Source organism: Embiotoca jacksoni, unplaced genomic scaffold, assembly GCF_022577435.1.
Source record: "Embiotoca jacksoni isolate LCO1_2020_lvr unplaced genomic scaffold, fEmbJac1.0.p SCAF_25, whole genome shotgun sequence".
Lineage (NCBI taxonomy): Eukaryota > Metazoa > Chordata > Actinopteri > Embiotocidae > Embiotoca > Embiotoca jacksoni.
In genome coordinates this window covers 6,738,600-6,755,275 of record NW_027185376.1, presented here as the reverse complement: position 1 = coordinate 6,755,275, position 16,676 = coordinate 6,738,600, and the positions used below count along the sequence as shown (strand labels likewise).

Below are 16,676 nucleotides of genomic sequence, written 5' to 3'. Positions count from 1 at the left end.
AAACAGAAGTGAACTCGTCGTGACCTTTGACCTTTTTACAACAAAAATCTTGCACTCATAAGGATCGAATGGGCACATAGGGAGTTATAATACGAATGTCTCTCAATCTTTGACCGCCCAAATATGAAACAGCTTCTTTTGTTAATGCATTCATTACAGACAAATTACATTTTTTTTTTTTTTTTTTTTTTTTTTGTAAGTTTCAATTTTATTGCTTCTTTTCCTCCATTTGAAGCCCAGAATAAGAAATTAAAAGTGTTTTGCATTAATATTCGCAGCGAGTGCGGTTAACCCCCCCCCCCCCTCCATCACACAAGGGACCGAGCTCATACGTATTGAATGAGACGCTTATGCGGGTCCACATCGGGCCGACGGAGGGAGCAGACAGGAGACCGCGGCACGAAGGGAATACGGAATAAAAACCGTTCAGAGCCGGTGGAATAATAATAATAATAATTAAAAAAAAAAAAAGCAACTGTAGAAAAAAACAAATAAAAAAAAGCACTAATGCGTTTCAGGTCAGCGTTCAGCGGACGAACTCTTAATGCATGAATCACAAAACAACTCGAAGCTTCATATCATTTGCCTTTCAAATCAGCCCCTGGAAGTTTGAGGCCGGAGCAGAGTTGATGACTCGGGGGAAAAAATAAGGGAGGAGAGACGAGCGCGCCGCTTTTCTGTATATAAGGCGGCGTGCCCCGGAGCGGCAGGAGGCCGCTCGCTGGCCCTCCTCCGATACTCCAATACGCTGGCGTCTAATGGAGGAGAGAGGGAAGAAGAAAAAAACAACAAAGAGATGAAGATGACACCTTACATTTCAAATCTTCTTCTTTTTTTTTCCCTCTTCACATAGACCTCCAGTTGCTCTCAATTTTATCTCCTATATGACAGCCATGTTTCCGTGAACTCCGCGTGGCCTCTGCTTTACCAATTTCCTGTTTGATACAGTGACCATCTTTTTCCAGTTGTTTGCGTTGACGTCCAACAGCTGAGATCCGCTTCATGGTCTCTGTTGACTTCAGGAGCAGGAAGTAAAGCTTAGTTTTTTATTTATTTAATACGTTTCTTTTCTCCTCTTCGCAGCCTTCATCGCAGCCCTCTACATTGATAAAGACCTGGAGTTCGTGCACACCTTCATGAACGTCTGCTTCTTCCCGCGGCTGAAGGTGAGCCTCCGTATCGATATCCACTCGCAGCTGATCAATGAGCCGCTGAGCCGAGCACCTATACGACAGAGAGGAGATGATGATGATGAGGAGGAGGAGGAGGAGGGAGGTAGCTAATGGCCGGGGCCCTAATGGCGCTGGCATCGACACGCGGCCCCGGAGTGCTGCTTTTTTTTTTTTTTTTTTTTTTTTTTTTTTGCTGCTCTTCAATGCCTCCAACAATGGCAGCTCACGGCCGCTGTTTTTAATCGTCTTTAATGGGAATCGCAGCGGTGTCGGCGGGTTGTTAATGTTCGTCAGCAGCGTTTTTTTTCCCCCCATCGATCCCAGAAGTGCTCGGTTCCCGTCGCCGGCGTCCACTTCTGGAGGGCTGCGAATAAAGTTGAATAAGTGGAAAACTTGGAAGGGCCCCGATGTGAGTGAAAAGAAAGGACGGGCCATTTTTATTTTTTATATTTATATATAATTTAAGTGCCCCGACTCCAGATTTTAGATAGAGGAGCTTTAAGGCTGCTATTTTCCCATCAATAAAGCAGCTGGAGGAAAAGACACAAACTATGAAAACCCCACCACTCTCGTACCTAAATGGACACGCACACGCACACGCACACACACACACACACACACACACACACACACACACACACACACACACACACACACACACATGGGGGGAGGGGGGTTGGCTCATGTCGGAGTACCCGCACCGCGCTGGACCTCTCCTTGTGAAGCTGCTGCAGTGGTCTGATATGCCATGCTAATTGCTGTCTTGGTGAGTCTCTCCAGGGAGAATCCCCGGCTCTTGGAGGAGCTGTGCTTTTGCGTCATGGTCGCTTGCGAGAGAGAGAGAGAGAGAGAGAGAGAGAGAGACAGAGAGAAAGTAAGAGAGAGAGAAAGTAAGAGAGAGAGAGAGAGAAAGCACCTCATTTCCACTTCCAAGAGAAAAAAAAAGTTGTGAAACAGCTAGGGCGCCTCCCCATGTAGCCTTCTTCTGGAGAAACACAGCGCTGCTGCTTCATCCCATTTGGATGGAAACAGAGAGGCAAAAAAACAAAAGAACGAGGGACATATATGCTCGCATCCTGTGATTAAGCCTATAGAAGTGAGGGGGAGGGGGAGAGGGGGTTGCATCTCCTACTAGAGGCGGGTTATAAAAAAGATTTTCTCAGTTTTAGGCTAGAGAGCGTTAGATGCACCCCCCCTAGAGAGAGAGAGAGAGGGGAAAAAAAGTGGGAAGGAGAAGAAAGTTAAAGCAAGAGCAGTAGAGATGGAGGGTTGAGGAGGAGGAGGAGGAGGTGGGGGGCAGTCAAGTGAAGAGAGTAGGGTAAGCGCGAGCAACAGAAGCAGAAGCACTCTTTGTAGAAAATTAATAGGAGCAGACAGTTCTGGATTCAAAAAGTCTGCCTTTTTATGACAAGGCTGCTTCACCCGTTAATGGAAGAGCTTTTAGAAGTCCCCCCTGGATAAGAGAAATGTATCAGGGCTGCACACCTGGGAGACTCCCAGACGCTCTTTATTTCTGGCCGGGGATTGGCTTTTGTCTTAAGTAGCCTGTGATTTGTACCCGCCGCGAAAGACACAGATGGAGAAGCCAGAAGTCAAAGAGAGAAAGAGAAAGTGCAAAATAAGTGAGTCCAGAAGAAGACGTACGGGGGGGGGGGTTAAAAAGCCGAGAATGAAATAAAAGCATAAGTGAGGAAGGAAAAGAGAGTTTCTGATTCTTTTAAAAGAAGTTAGTGGTGAAAAAAAAAAAAAAAAGCAGCTTAATTGCATGTGTGTGGGGTTTTTATTTTATGTATTTATTTTATTTATGTTTTTCCTGTGTGTGTTGCAGGAGTTCATTCTGAACCAGGACTGGAACGACCCGAAGTCTCAGCTGCAGCAGTGCTGCTTGACCCTGAGAACGGAGGGCAAGGAGCCCGATATCCCGCTGTACAAGTAAGAGCACAGCTACCGCTGAAGCACAACACTGCTTTTAATTTTATTCAACATTATCCGGAAGTATTCATATGGATCATTTTATCAAAACATACAGTGATTTTTATTTTTTTTGGGGGGGGAGGGGGGGGGGGTAAGTCGAATAAACTAAAAAAGGAATAATTTCTTGGCCCCGTCCATCAATCAATGCAGGAATATTATATTTATATAAAAAAGAAATTATCTGGCTGCTACAAAAACTATGCAATCAATCAGCTCTACTTTGATTGGCTGTTAAACACCACAGGAAACAGTCTGTTCATGTCATTATTCCCCACAATAGACTAAACCTTTTTTCTTTTTTTTTTTACCCAGACGTCCTCAAGTGTCTGTTTAATTTAATTGAACCATAAAAAAAAAAAAATCAACAACGCTTTATTAATTTATTTCAGCTCTTTAAAATGTTTTACAATTCATTTTATTCATCAGCCAATTTCAACCATGAATCGATTCTTCAAAATCTAATTTTAGGAAAACTGTCATCATATACGCAATTTCCTGTCGTAGAGTATACTACTTCCTGTCTCAGTTTGTGTTGCTACGTTGACATGAGAGTCACGTCTGAATTTAGCACTCAGAGATTTTAAACACAAGAAAATGAAGCACTTTCTGCCACAAATAATTGCATTTAACCTACTAATTAAGAATCAAAACAATGTTTTTGAGGCATCATCAAACATATTATTTTGCAGTGCTCAAGTTTGCAGATAATTATCCTTTCATCTGTTGTTTTAAGTTCTATTTTTGTTATTTTAGTTTCAAAACTCTTGACATTTGTGTTATAAACGAACCAAAAACACGTGTTCGCCGTGACCTCGCCGTGACCTCGCTTTCACGTCCAGAATAAATTAAACGGCACAGACCTCATTTCCAGGAGTCCTTTTCTCTCTCGTTGGCCCGTGAAGAGGCTCGTAAAAGGTGCGTGTTGTTGTGATAGATAAACATGCCCGAAGAGACCTCCCGCTTGACAAAAAAAAACAAAAAGTCAAGGACCATGTGTCGTTTGATCGAATGCTTTCGAGAGAGCTGCCGTGGTGCGGCGTGTTCGTCGCCATGGAAACTGACTCTTCCCAAAACGTCATTTCGCGTCGCCTCTGTTTTATTATTCCGACCGACCGGCCAGGTGACCCACAGAGGCTCTCGGGAAAGGACTCGGGAAGAAGTCCAGAATCAAGCAGCATCACTTTACTGTACATGTCGTCAGGGCCGGACACACACACGCACACGCGCACACACACACACACACACACACACACACACACACACACACACGCACACGCACACACTACAGAGAAAGTAGCTGCTTTTAGCATTTAGCTGCTGCAGCCCGGGATGCTTTTATTTTTTAATTTTTTTACTCCCTCCTCGTCCTCTCACACCTCCATCAGCGGACTTCCTTTCCTTTCCACTCCGTCTTCGTTTTCCCCGTCACTTCGTCGCCGCGGTAACTCCGAGCGACGCCGCGCTCTCTCGTTCTCTGTCGAGATTTGGCTAAAAGGAAAAAAAAGAAAAAAAAAACCCGCCAGAATCTTATTTGCTCGGCGCTCGCACACACGTGTGCTTCCTCGTTTGTAAGTGAGAAAGGGGGGGGAAGCCTGAATTATTGATAAGAGTGTCATAAGTGACCACATTGCATTAAAAATGGATCGCTCTCCTGAAATAAGTAAATTGTCCGTGAATAATTTAGCGTGACTCACAGCTTGGGTCGGAGATGTTTATGCTAATGTTAACATTTCAAACAACTGTCTCGTACACACGTCCCCGCAGAAATGAAACAAAAGTTGACAGCTGGATTTCTATTTTTTTTTCCTTCCTTATAAATGAGTGTACACGTGTGAATTAGCCGACTGATATTCTCCCGTCATCCTTCGCAGACTCGTTTGGCTCTTTTCTTTATTTACCCTTCAAGACTCGTGGGCCTCTCAAAGACTTATTGTCAGCGTGTCATTTATTTATTTATTTTAACCAAACACAGATCTCAGTATCTGAAGATGAGTGCGGGGAGTTTGGGAGGCTTTAAAAAAGTTGTTTATACGTCCCTCAGATGGCTTCTGCCAGCGAATCAAAGCGGCTCTCAACCGTCTGCTTGAGATGAATTATATTTGTTCCAATTGAACCTTTTTCTTTTTCTTGTTATTCCCTCTGAAGGACAGCGTCCCAGAGTGTCCTCGTGCCGCTTTCCTGTCGAGTGATATTATTTCTCCGTCCTAAAACCCTCCTTCTTTCCCCCGTGTTGCGTTCACAGGACCCTGCAGACGGTCGGGCCGTCGCACGCCCGAACGTACACCGTCGCCGTCTACTTCAAGGGGGAGCGGATCGGCTGCGGCAAAGGCCCAAGGTGAGCTACCACGTAATAATAAGACACGGCGAGACGGGATGGTGGTGGTGGTGGGGGGCTCTAGTTCTCAATGCACCGCTAATGGGCTCCAGAATAATGGCTGCGCTTTATTGATGATGTTTATTATGGCAATTAAGCTCTTGTTGGCCTATTCCAGTCGGGAGGGACATTATGCAGGATGAAAATGAATCGATTCATTATTGATTTGACGTAAATTGTGTTATGGAAATATCACTTTGTGCCGGGGAAGAGTGTGTGACGAGGCGGCGACGCCGCTACGAGGGAGGTGTGTGTGTGTGTGTGTGTGTGTGTGTGTGTGTGTGTGTGTGTGTGTGTGTGTGTGTGTGTGTGTGTGTGTGTGTGTGTGTGTTTGACTGCACACCTTTGTGTTGCCTCTTTTGTTAAAGTAGAGAAAGTGAATCTGTGAGCGAAGGCCTTTTCAGGGTTGGAGGGGTTGACGATAAAGCTGCAGCTGAGCCTGCGAGAAATGAAACCTAAATCCATCAAACATCTTTTACCCCCCATCCCCTCTCCACCCCACCACACACACACACACACACACACACACACACACACACACACATATGTGGAAATCCCCCCCCCCTACTTGAAAGCGCTCTTTCTTGCTCTCTAAGCTGGCGATAAGTTTGTCCCTTCCATAGGATCTTTTGACAGCTTACTGTTTTTGTATTTACATGACTTAAGCTCCCGGCTGCCGGGCTCTGATCACACACCCCATAATATATACGGGGGGGACGACGAATTGCCGGCGTAAACACGGTTGCCCAGCGCCGAGCCGCCGATAGGCTTACCTTTTAGAAATGTGTGCGCTGTGTTACCTGCGATTGTTCGGCAAAAAGGGCTCTTTCAAAACAACTATAATGCACTTCTGATAATCCTCTCAATATTCGGCCTGTTTTTATTTTTTTTGGACAGAATTTTTTTTTTTTTTTAAAAAGAGACATTTTGAATATGCTAAAGAGCCTTTTCTGTCTCTCCCTCTCTGTCTCCGCTTTAAAAACATTTCTAATCTAGCATCCAACAGGCGGAAATGGGAGCTGCGATGGATGCGCTCGAGAAATGTGAGTAACAACAACCCCCCCTCCCCACCATATATCCCCTTCACACACACACACACACACACACACACACACACACACACACACACACACACACACACACACACACACACACACACACACACACACACACTGTAAGCCTTTCACACGCTTCGCCTCTGTTGAATATTAGCTTTGGCTGTACAGTATGCAAGATGGCTGGCAGAGAGCTGTGGCCTGACCAGCCGGTTGGCTGCGACATATAGGACATTAGGCTGTTTGAAGTGCGCGCCCAGAGCAGAGGCACGGGGCCGAGCCAGAGATGGAGAACCGAAGGGGGGGGAGGCTGAGCATCCTCGAACTGCCGTCGATCATCCCGGAGGGGCCGCGGGAAGTTTGCGTCGAGAGCCTCGTAAAGTTTTTGTTGTGTTTTCCAGCCCTCGAGAGCGACTCGCCCGACTCTCCCGCGCTCGCCGCTCCTCTTCAGATTTGAAGGAGTGCGCCTGATGCGTCCCCGAAGTGCCGCTTCACTCCTTGGCTGTTTTTCATCTTGTCATTGTCTCTTCATCAACCACCACTTAAGGAAAATAGATTGTATTTTTTTTTTTTTTTTTTTTTTTTTTTTACAACATCTCGTTTGCCGCAGAGTTAAAAAAAAAAAACACACACAAAAAAACACAATTACGGAGCTCTCAGAGACTCACAGAGCCGTTTCCATCATCACCATGCATATGCATGTGGAGCCATAATATCCCTCTCTATGACGAGCGTGTGAAGAGTTCGCCGTGTGTTACAAGAGTAATATTCTGGACTGGATTCAGTCCAGCATCCGTGTGACCGCCGCATTAATCAAATGTACAATTTGTTCTTTACCCAACTAATTAGCTGGAGGTGAGCACAAATGGCTTTGTTGGAACGGGGCTGCCGGCCTCGATGAGGGCGGCGGGGTCGCGCCTCGATTTCATTTGGCTCATAAATGAGGCCTCCAGCCACTTGTGATTGATACTGTTTGTGCACCCGAGCTTCTGCTTTTTATGAAACATTAGTAATAGGGTGTTATTATTTAAAGCCGCTCTCTGTCTGCCCCCCCCCCCCCCCCCCCCCCCCGCCCTCCCCTCTCCCTCCACCCTCCCATCTCCCCCTCCCTATCAGGGGGCGTAGTTCAGTGCACACACTCTCTCTCCAGTGTCTTCCTCCCTCCCTGGATTCCTCCCGTTTCCTCTCCCCAGTCTACACCTCTGTCACCGTGATTGATAGATGCTCATTGCGAGTAAATGAACATTTCCCCCCTCATAAATTGCTGTTTCGTGTGACTAGATTAGCAATGTCTTTTAAAAGGTCAGTTAATTTAAAATCATCTCGACGAGTCTTCCTTCCTCCGCCACAGAAGGCTCCCAGTTCGAGGAGCTTTTGTTTGACTTTGTGTTGTCACTTCATTTAAACGACGATTTGCGAGTTAGCTTTGATACACTCGGTACTTTCTCTTCAGCCCTGGAGGCCGTGAGGGGAGCCCGTCTGGTACCAGATCGTCACTGAAACTCATTTCATAATAAGTTGCATCGAAAATTGAAATAGTTTGATTGAAAAGTTGTTGACACAATGCTTAAAAAACCGTGTTTATTTATTGAAGTAATGACGGTTTAACTTATATTTCAAAATTTTCATTTATGTAGCGCCAGGGAAACCCACCAACTCCCACATTAGCGCTAGGTGGGAGAAAAAAACTCCCTTTTAACAGGAAGTAAACCTCTGATAGTATGAAAGAAAAACTTCCTTTTAACAGGAATTAGACCTCTGATAGTATGAAGGAAAAACTCCCTTTTAACAGGAAGTAGACCTCTGATAGTATGAAGGAAAAACTCCCTTTTAACAGGAAGTAAACCTCTGATAGTATGAAGGAAAAACTCCCTTTTAACAGGAAGTAAACCTCTGAGTATGAAAGAAAAACTTCATTTTAACAGGAAGTAGACATCTGATAGTATGAAGGAAAAACTCCCTTTTAGCAGGAAGTAAACCTCTAATAGTATGAAGGAAAAACTCCCTTTTAACAGGAAGTAAACCTCTGAGTATGAAAGAAAAACTTCCTTTTAATAGGAAGTAAACCCCTGATAGTATGAAAGAAAAACTTCCTTTTAAAAGGAAGTAGACCTCTGATAGTATGAAGGAAAAACTCCCTTTTAACAGGAAGTAAACCTCTGATAGTATGAAAGAAAAACTTCCTTTTTACAGGAAGTAAACCTGAGTATGAAAGAAAAACTTAATTTTAACAGGAAGTAGACCTCTGATAGTATGAAGGAAAAACTCCCTTTTTACAGGAAGTAAACCTCTGAGTATGAAAGAAAAACTTCCTTTTAACAGGAAGTAAACCTCTGATAGTATGAAGGAAAAACTTATATTTAACAGGAAGAAAACCTCTGACAGAAGCAGGCTCAGATATATTTAAAGAGCAGAGAGATCATCGAGCAGATCTGGTGACGGCGGGATTATGAATGAGTGATTTGACAGCGTGGGAACGTGGAAGTAGCACAGCAGTATTATTTCACAGATTTAAACCATGACGTGAGGTTACACATCTTATTGAAGTTTCGAATAAACGTCGCTTTAAATCCTTCAGCTTGGACTGAGAGAACTGACGCTCGTTAAACAGTTAATAATTTAATCCCCCAAAAAAACAAAAGAAACAACAAATGAATAATGAAAATGATTCATTAGTTGTCTATAAAACCTCCACCGGTGAATTGTCGGTCGATCCGAACTGCTTCATCTATTACATGCGGGGGGCTCATTATTTTTTAGAGGTCATATTTCCTAATGAAATGTAGTCGGCCTAAATTAATCGCTTTGGTACAGAAGATCTCACCGAAAACTCCCCGTTCTTTATTATTCCGTTGTTGAGCGTCGTCTTGTCGGGATAAATACGCAAGTTCAGTCAGCAGCAGGGTTCAAACACGCCTTTTGAAGAGGCGGTGTGCGTGTGTGTGTGTGTGCGTGTGTGTGCGTGTGTGTGTGTGTGTGTGCGTGTGCGTGTGCGTGTGCGTGTGCGTGTGTGTGTGTGTGTGTGTGTGTGCGTGTGTGTGTGTGTGTTCTGACCATGAGGTTATATAATGACAGTGGAGCTGCAGAAACCCGCCTGACGCATCAACTCCTGTCGGAGCCACACTGTCTCTCCTGCGATTGTCAAGGGCCTCGCTTCATTTGTTCACACTGCAAGACTAATCAAGGACATTAGCCCCGGTGTCATGTAATTCCTCATTGATTGTCTTATTGGCCGTCGGTGCAGCAGCAGCAGCACACCGCCGCTCCTCTCGTACTACAGCCCCTACCTCGTGTTTCGTCTCAGATCCGAAACACCTCGCCGCGACGTGTCAGGATTCATTTCCATGTTTTATTTAAAGCCTCCTCGAGTATCAGCAGCACTTTGAGCCGGATTGAACTTTTTGTTTCTGCTGCACAGCTTTTCCTGGCTGACAGGATCGGCGGCTCCGGCGGTGTCGGAGAGGTGAGAGACATGGCTGCGTTCAGTCAGACAGCTCAGAGCTCATTAAAGGGAAAACCGGGCCCAATATTTGGTGTGTGTGTGTGTGTCCGTGTGTGTGTATATGTGTGTGTGTCCGTGTCCGTGTGCGTGTGTGTGTGTGTGTGTGTCCGTGTGCGTGTGCTGTCTGCAGCCCGATCCGCTGGTGGCTCAGCTGATGATTCACATTTCATTATTTGATGGCCCACGTTTTGACAGTCTCCTGCCTGTATGTGTCAAGGCAGAATTAAATGTTAAACAAGGCCCGGGCCGGGAGAAACATGAGTGCAAACATATCGAGCTGAGAGCAGCCAGCTCGGAGAGGAGAGGAGAGGAGAGGAGAGGAGAGGAGAGGAGAGGAGAGGAGAGGAGAGGAGAGGAGAGGAGAGGAGAGGAGAGGAGAGGAGAGGAGAGGAGAGGAGAGGAGCCGACGGGAGGCGGGAAGCAAGGAAGGAAGGAAGGAAGGCAGGAAGGAGCCGGCGGTGCCGAGTTACTCTGAGCAGCGATAGGTCTACTGCGACATCAAATATCCATGGAAGAGGCTTAACCATTTATCATTCATCCTTACAGATAGCAGCGCGTCTGTTTAAAGTCTCCCATCTCTCTTTTAAGCCCCCCCCCCCCGCCCCCTCCTTCCCTCCTCTCACCCCCTTATTTAATTTTTTTCTTCTTCTTCAAGCTTCCTCGCAGCTGCTTGTTTCTCAAACAATGCAATATCTGTTGAATGAGAGGAGGAAGCCTCGATCTGGCTAGTAGCTGGAAGGGGAACTATATTCTTTTCCTCAGCTTCCCTTTAAACCCCCTTAATCTCTGGATGAAAAGCGAAGGATGGATCGAGGCAAAGTAAAAAGTACAGTATTCAGGATCTCTTTTCAATGGCGCCAGTCTTTTCTGTTGTTGTTTTTTTTGTTTGGCCTTTGGCACGGCGGGGGAAATCCCTTCATCAGCGCCCGGCGCACTATTGGCTACTTGACCGCTGTGGCGCGTGAGCTCCAGGTGTGATGGACTCGATCTGCCCCCCCCCACACACACACATACACCTCCATCCCTCCTCCCCGAAATCTCAAGACCGCATCCTCCGTCCTTGAGAGGACTCGCCAGCGTTGTCGATAAACAACAACAACAACAACAAAAAGTAAAATCCGAGCTAAGTGCGCCAACACCTCAGCGGAAGGTAATCAGAATGCAAAGTGCAGCGTTCCTCAAAGGTGCTTTTCTCGGGCTGAGAGTCGTCTGAACGCCGCCGACGTGCACCCGAATCAAAGAGCCTCGTGTATTCTTCAGCGAAAGCCTATTTTTTAACGATGGCTCTTGTGCTGCATGTTAAACAATGTAAATGGCCGAAGCTTTTCTTTTTCTCTTTTTTTCCTCGAGTGGGTTATTCTCAAGTCATCTCTCAGGGAAAAATGTTGGTGATTTCCATATTTTAACTGCAATATGTAGTTTTCTCTCCCAAGGCCCGCCAAGTGTTGCTTACTCACCGAAAGCATATTGAAATAGACTTGTGTGTTTTCTGTGTGTGTGTGTGTGTGTGTGTGTGTGTGTGTGTGTGTGTGTGTGTGTGTGTGTGTGTGTGTGTGTGTGTGTGTGTCTCAGAAGTTCCCTCAGAATGTTTTTTCTTCTTTCTTCCTTTAATTTGATCCTTCTTTCTTTTTTTAATAGGATATTGTCGTTATCGTGCACTTTTCCTCTCCTGTTGCTATAATGACAAATTACAGTGTTGCAGGAGGAAGAATACATTAGTCCTTTTTTCTATTCAGCAGTCAGACACATGATATGTAAATTGAAGAGGTTTTTTTTATTGGACCAGTGTTTCACTTACAATAGGAGGGTCTTGAATTTCGATGAGAAGAACTGGCAGCACTGATTGGCTTTTAGATACTCGTGGCCGGTTCCTCCTGAAGAATATCTAAAAAAAAAAACGGTGAAATCTTCCACATAGTTACTTAACACGGCTTCTTGGAGCTCAAGGTGACATCTTTAAAATATTTGTTGTTACGTCTGACCAACAGTCTAAAGAATTACAAGTTTAAAAAAAAAAAAGGCAACGTCAGCCTCGCATTTGAGAAGCTGAAATATTAAAGCGAAATTTGAGATTTTAAAACACACCTTTATGATGATGTGTTTTTGAATGACAGTGATTAACTAATCAGCAGCAGAGAGGCGGTGAAACACGACCCAGACGGGTAAACGTGTCGTATCCGACACGCCAGCTCCATTTTGGCTCCTGGTTTCTGCGCAGTGGGACAGCAGCTTTGTCCAAAAAACCCACAATATCCACAGCAGATAGTTGAATAGTTGGCTGAAACCCTCAGGCGGACATGTTATCAGCTGCGAGTCCGCCGTCTGGACAATAGTCATAATTGAATCTGCCCGTTTATCGCAGGATAATGTACACTATCTGCCCGCGATGCAGCTCAGGCCCTCCGCGTTTAGACGCCGTCAAGTCCTCTGCTGTTTCGGCTCCAGACGACAGCACATTGGATTTGAAATGAAAACAGTGATTGAGGGCGGAAAAGAAAAGGTGCTGACTCGCAGCTTTAATGGTGTTCGGGGATGTTTGCATCCATTCTGGGCAAACACTGCAGGACCTCTGTTTTTTTATACACGTTCCCTCCATGGTGTTTTTTATGACTCAGCGGGGGGCGTGTTGGAAAAGTATTACTTACTTTAAGACAAGACTGAAGTCAAAAGAGACGTAAACAACAAGATTTTCAGCAGGGAAAATAGAAATGTCTGAAGGCGTTTTAGGGCTGTTATAGGTCTAAAAAAAGAAAAGAAAATGGGGCTGTTGAATGGAGGTGATGTATCAAGAAAAAAGCTTCAGACTCAAATATTCTATTTTATTAAGTCAAACATTTATGAGAAAAAAAACTTGTTTTTTTGCCAAGCAACCACATCACTTTATTCTGAAAGCTTGCCATGTATCAAGGAAATACTTTTGATCTTTTCCCAGAATCACATTACATTATGTTTGAAGTGATTGTGAAGAAAACTTGTAACATTCAAACATAAAAGAAGCTTATCCAGCTGGTTTGGGTGGAGCTCAGCTATGTGAATATATGTGACTAAACGCGAGAAGCTCTCGAACACTTTCATGTTGTCAAAGGTTGTATTTGTATATTCCCCCTTTTTTTCCAGCTTCGTATTTATTTTTCTTTTACGTACAATGGCCCTAATAAACCATCAAGTCTGCTGATGTCCGTGGATCATCGACTTCAATAGATGTTTTAAATCAAATATTGAACATGATGATTATTTATTTTGTAGGTTTATGTTAATATATCCAATATCTCTGGTCCCTTTAGGGCTACGTATTAAAAAAAAGCTGCATTCTTCATATTTAAAGCTGGAACTCGGTGCTCTTTAAGTCTTATTTCAAACCCAAGCTGCAGGCGAATGGAGTCAAACTGATAAAATATGTGTTCAGACACGTCTTAAGTGCACTGTGTGGTAAATAGTGAACCCCTCACGGGGAGGACAATATTTCTATTAGCTCCTAAAAAAAAAAAGAAAACTGCCTTTAAAGCTCCTGATGGGGAAAAAGTACTGAAAGACTAATTTGTCCTGAGTTTGCATGGTCACGGCCAACGAGTGGAAAATCTGCACCGTCAAACGTGCGTCTCAGCGAGTCGACACAAACCACCGGGCAGCTGTCACGCACGCTGTTTTAAATTGAAGTGTGCAGCGGGGAGACGCTCTAAACTCGTAAACTCGTCTTAATGGAAAATCACCTGAGCTACGAAGCTGCTGCCTTCCAGTGAGAGTTTCACCAAATCTGCTGGTTTTTAATACTTTTCAGAGTCAGGAGATTCAGGAACTATCTAATCAGGAAGTAAATGGAAATCGGAAAACTGTTTTTTTTCTAAAAAAGAAATGAAAAGATGACAACGTGATAGTTGACTCTCAGAGTTTTGAATTAGGTAGGTAGGTAGGTAGGTAGGTATATATATACACTTTATTAATCCCCGAGGGGAATTTTTTTTTTTTTTTTACAGACTAAATTATTAAAACATAAATATAAAAGTAAAATTCAACGATGATAAAATGATTTTTGTTGCATCCTATTTATTTGATCGGTTTACAGACGTAATCAGCAACAATTTCGATTGTTGAAATAATAGTTTCGGTCATTTTGTTAAAGAAATAAAATTACAGTTTCTCAAACGTCATTTTCTGCTGTTTTTCTCAGTTGTCGATTCAGTTTGGGACTCGATCAGACAAACACCAGTTTTAATACATCAGCTGCCACTTTACGATGTCATTTTTAGCTGTTTTCTGACATTGTTTGGACCTTTAAAGCGAAGCTGAAAAACGTTGCTCTAATCAGGGCTGTTGTACTTGACATTTTGAAGCTGCGTGAGATTAATCTGTTAAACTTGTTGAAACTGTTCATATTTCTGTTTTTCTGAACCTTATTTTTTTTACTCCTATTTAAGAATTATTATTGTTTCAGTTTGAATCTTGAAACTGCTCCAACTCTCCAACAAGTTTTTAAACACTCTTAAGTGCCGTTTTTAAATTGTTTCTCTTATTTACAACCAGTTCAGTTGTCGTGGTTCCTCCGACCTCGTCGTATTTACCCTGATGTGTTTTTTTTTTTTTACCTCAACAATCAATACAACAACACTACAATCAATAGTTTGTGAAGCCTCGAGTTCGGCCGTCGCCATGTTGTTATTTTGGAGCCGTAAGTGACCAGAAGTGAATCTGACACTTTGCCCCGCCCATCTGTAGCTGAAACCTGATTGTACCACAGGCCTGTCAATCAAACAGACATACTGCTTTTTCAGGCCTCATATCCAGTTAATGACGGGATTATTTTCAGATGGAGGGCCAGAAAACTACTAAGAAGGAGCGACTTTAGCAACCGACACCATAGTGACGAGTGGAAAACACTTATTGACTTTGTATTTCATTAAAGACGTTGAATTGGAGTCTGTGGAGCAGGAGCCTCTTTGGAGCAGACCCCAAGTGGCACCCGCTGGTATTGCATCTTAAATATACATCATATAGTTCCACTGGGTTTGGAAATGGTTCCCTCCAAGTTGGCAGTGAGCAGAAAACTCAAAACTGAGGCTTTGTAAAGTTTTTAAAACGACAAAAAAAATGATCTGTGCCTTTCTGTTAACATACGCTTGTATCATGTTTATATTTCATTTTATTTCCTGCTGTCACACTGCACCATCTTATTACAGATCTCATTTAGAAATGTTCACTTGTAATTATGTTATCAGATCTCATAGTCATTGTGCTGAAACCAAACAAGGCCTGTCTAATTTCTTGTTACTTCATCACTATTAATGAAATAACAACACGAGGGCAATTTAGTCGCCGCAACATTTTCTCGCTCATTTGACCGAAGTGACAGCGCGACGCTCACGATGGGAAAAAAAAAAAAAAAAAAGCACAGAGTCGCTGCTAATTTTAAACCCTAAATTGCCGTCCTCGCCCGGTTGGAAACTGACCTTGTCTCTTCACACCCCTGCCTCTCTGTCTCTGTCTTTATCTGTTTCCCGCTCTGCCTCTCCCTGTACCAGATAACTTCCCACAGATGGCTCATCAGAAGCGCTTCATCGAGCGGAAATACAGACAGGAGCTGAAGGAGATGAGACGAGAGCGGGAGAGGCAGGAGAAGACCGACGAGGTGGAGGAAGGCAGGAAGTGACAGCACCTTTTTCTTTTTCTTTTTTTGAGCCTCGTCTGCGAGCGTCGCAGCTGTCCAGGCGAGAGCCGGCAAAATGGAGGCGCCACTAGTTGATCACGGAGCTGTGATGTCACAGGGATGACTGACTGTGGGTGGAGGTGGGGATTAGCTGCGTTAACCCAAATATTTAGGGTGGAATTGGGTTGTTGTTGTTGTTTTTTTTTTGCACACGACTTTCAAAGTGCAACAGACGGCAAACAGAATGAGAAATGAAGCCCAACGCCGTCATGTTTTATGCTCTTTAGTACCGCGGCGCTGTCAAAGGTGGCCTTATGTTGTCTTGTGTTGTCTGATAATGAAATATGGAGCTGATGACTGAACTTTTTTTAAATGCAAAAAAAGCCGCAGCAGGAGCTCAGTGTTTTTCCTGACACATGGCGAAACGTAAATGAAACTGAAAATAGTAGACGTTTTTAAATGGAATATGAAATGTTGAATGAACCATCAAATGCTAATAATGTAAATAAAGTTTCACATTCAGATCCAATCTGTCCAAAATCTGTTTGTTTTTTTCTAATTTTGTGTTTGTCGTAATCCTCTCCCGCTAAAAATGTCAATTATATTTATTCACCATCTGTCTTACATCTGCCACTCATCCTCTAATAATCAAAATATTAGTTTTTTTTATTTTTTTAACCTCTAAATCCGATTGGCTGTTGAGCAGATCTTAATTATAGATTGTCTAATTAACAATTTCCTCAGCTCAGCAGCCTCTGGATCCAGCTATTTAACAACGGCCGTCATATTAATACTATCTAACGTGTAGAGTTGGGTCTTTTATACCGAGCTGTATCGTAGATAATGTACCTGTGAGGGAAGTAGATGTCTCACCTGTAGCTGCTGTTTTGGATCAAAGTAAAATTGTCCTTCATAACTAGAAGGAAAGGAAAGGAGAAAGTAGTCTGCCACAAATATA

The 16,676-nt window shown here is 43.8% G+C and overlaps 1 protein-coding gene across 1 annotated transcript in view; it reads left to right on the top strand.

Moving 5' to 3' along the window:
• drosha (drosha ribonuclease III) overlaps window positions 1–16,268 on the top strand; it is an 81,680-nt gene extending 65,412 nt beyond the window's left edge. Inside the window, 5 exon segments of the mRNA XM_069159349.1 lie at window positions 1,084–1,166; window positions 3,001–3,104; window positions 5,389–5,481; window positions 6,517–6,563; window positions 15,594–16,268. Of these exon segments, the coding sequence (XP_069015450.1) occupies window positions 1,084–1,166; window positions 3,001–3,104; window positions 5,389–5,481; window positions 6,517–6,563; window positions 15,594–15,721 (455 nt within the window). The 3' untranslated portion in view covers window positions 15,722–16,268.
• The last annotated feature ends 408 nt before the right edge of the window (window positions 16,269–16,676 follow it).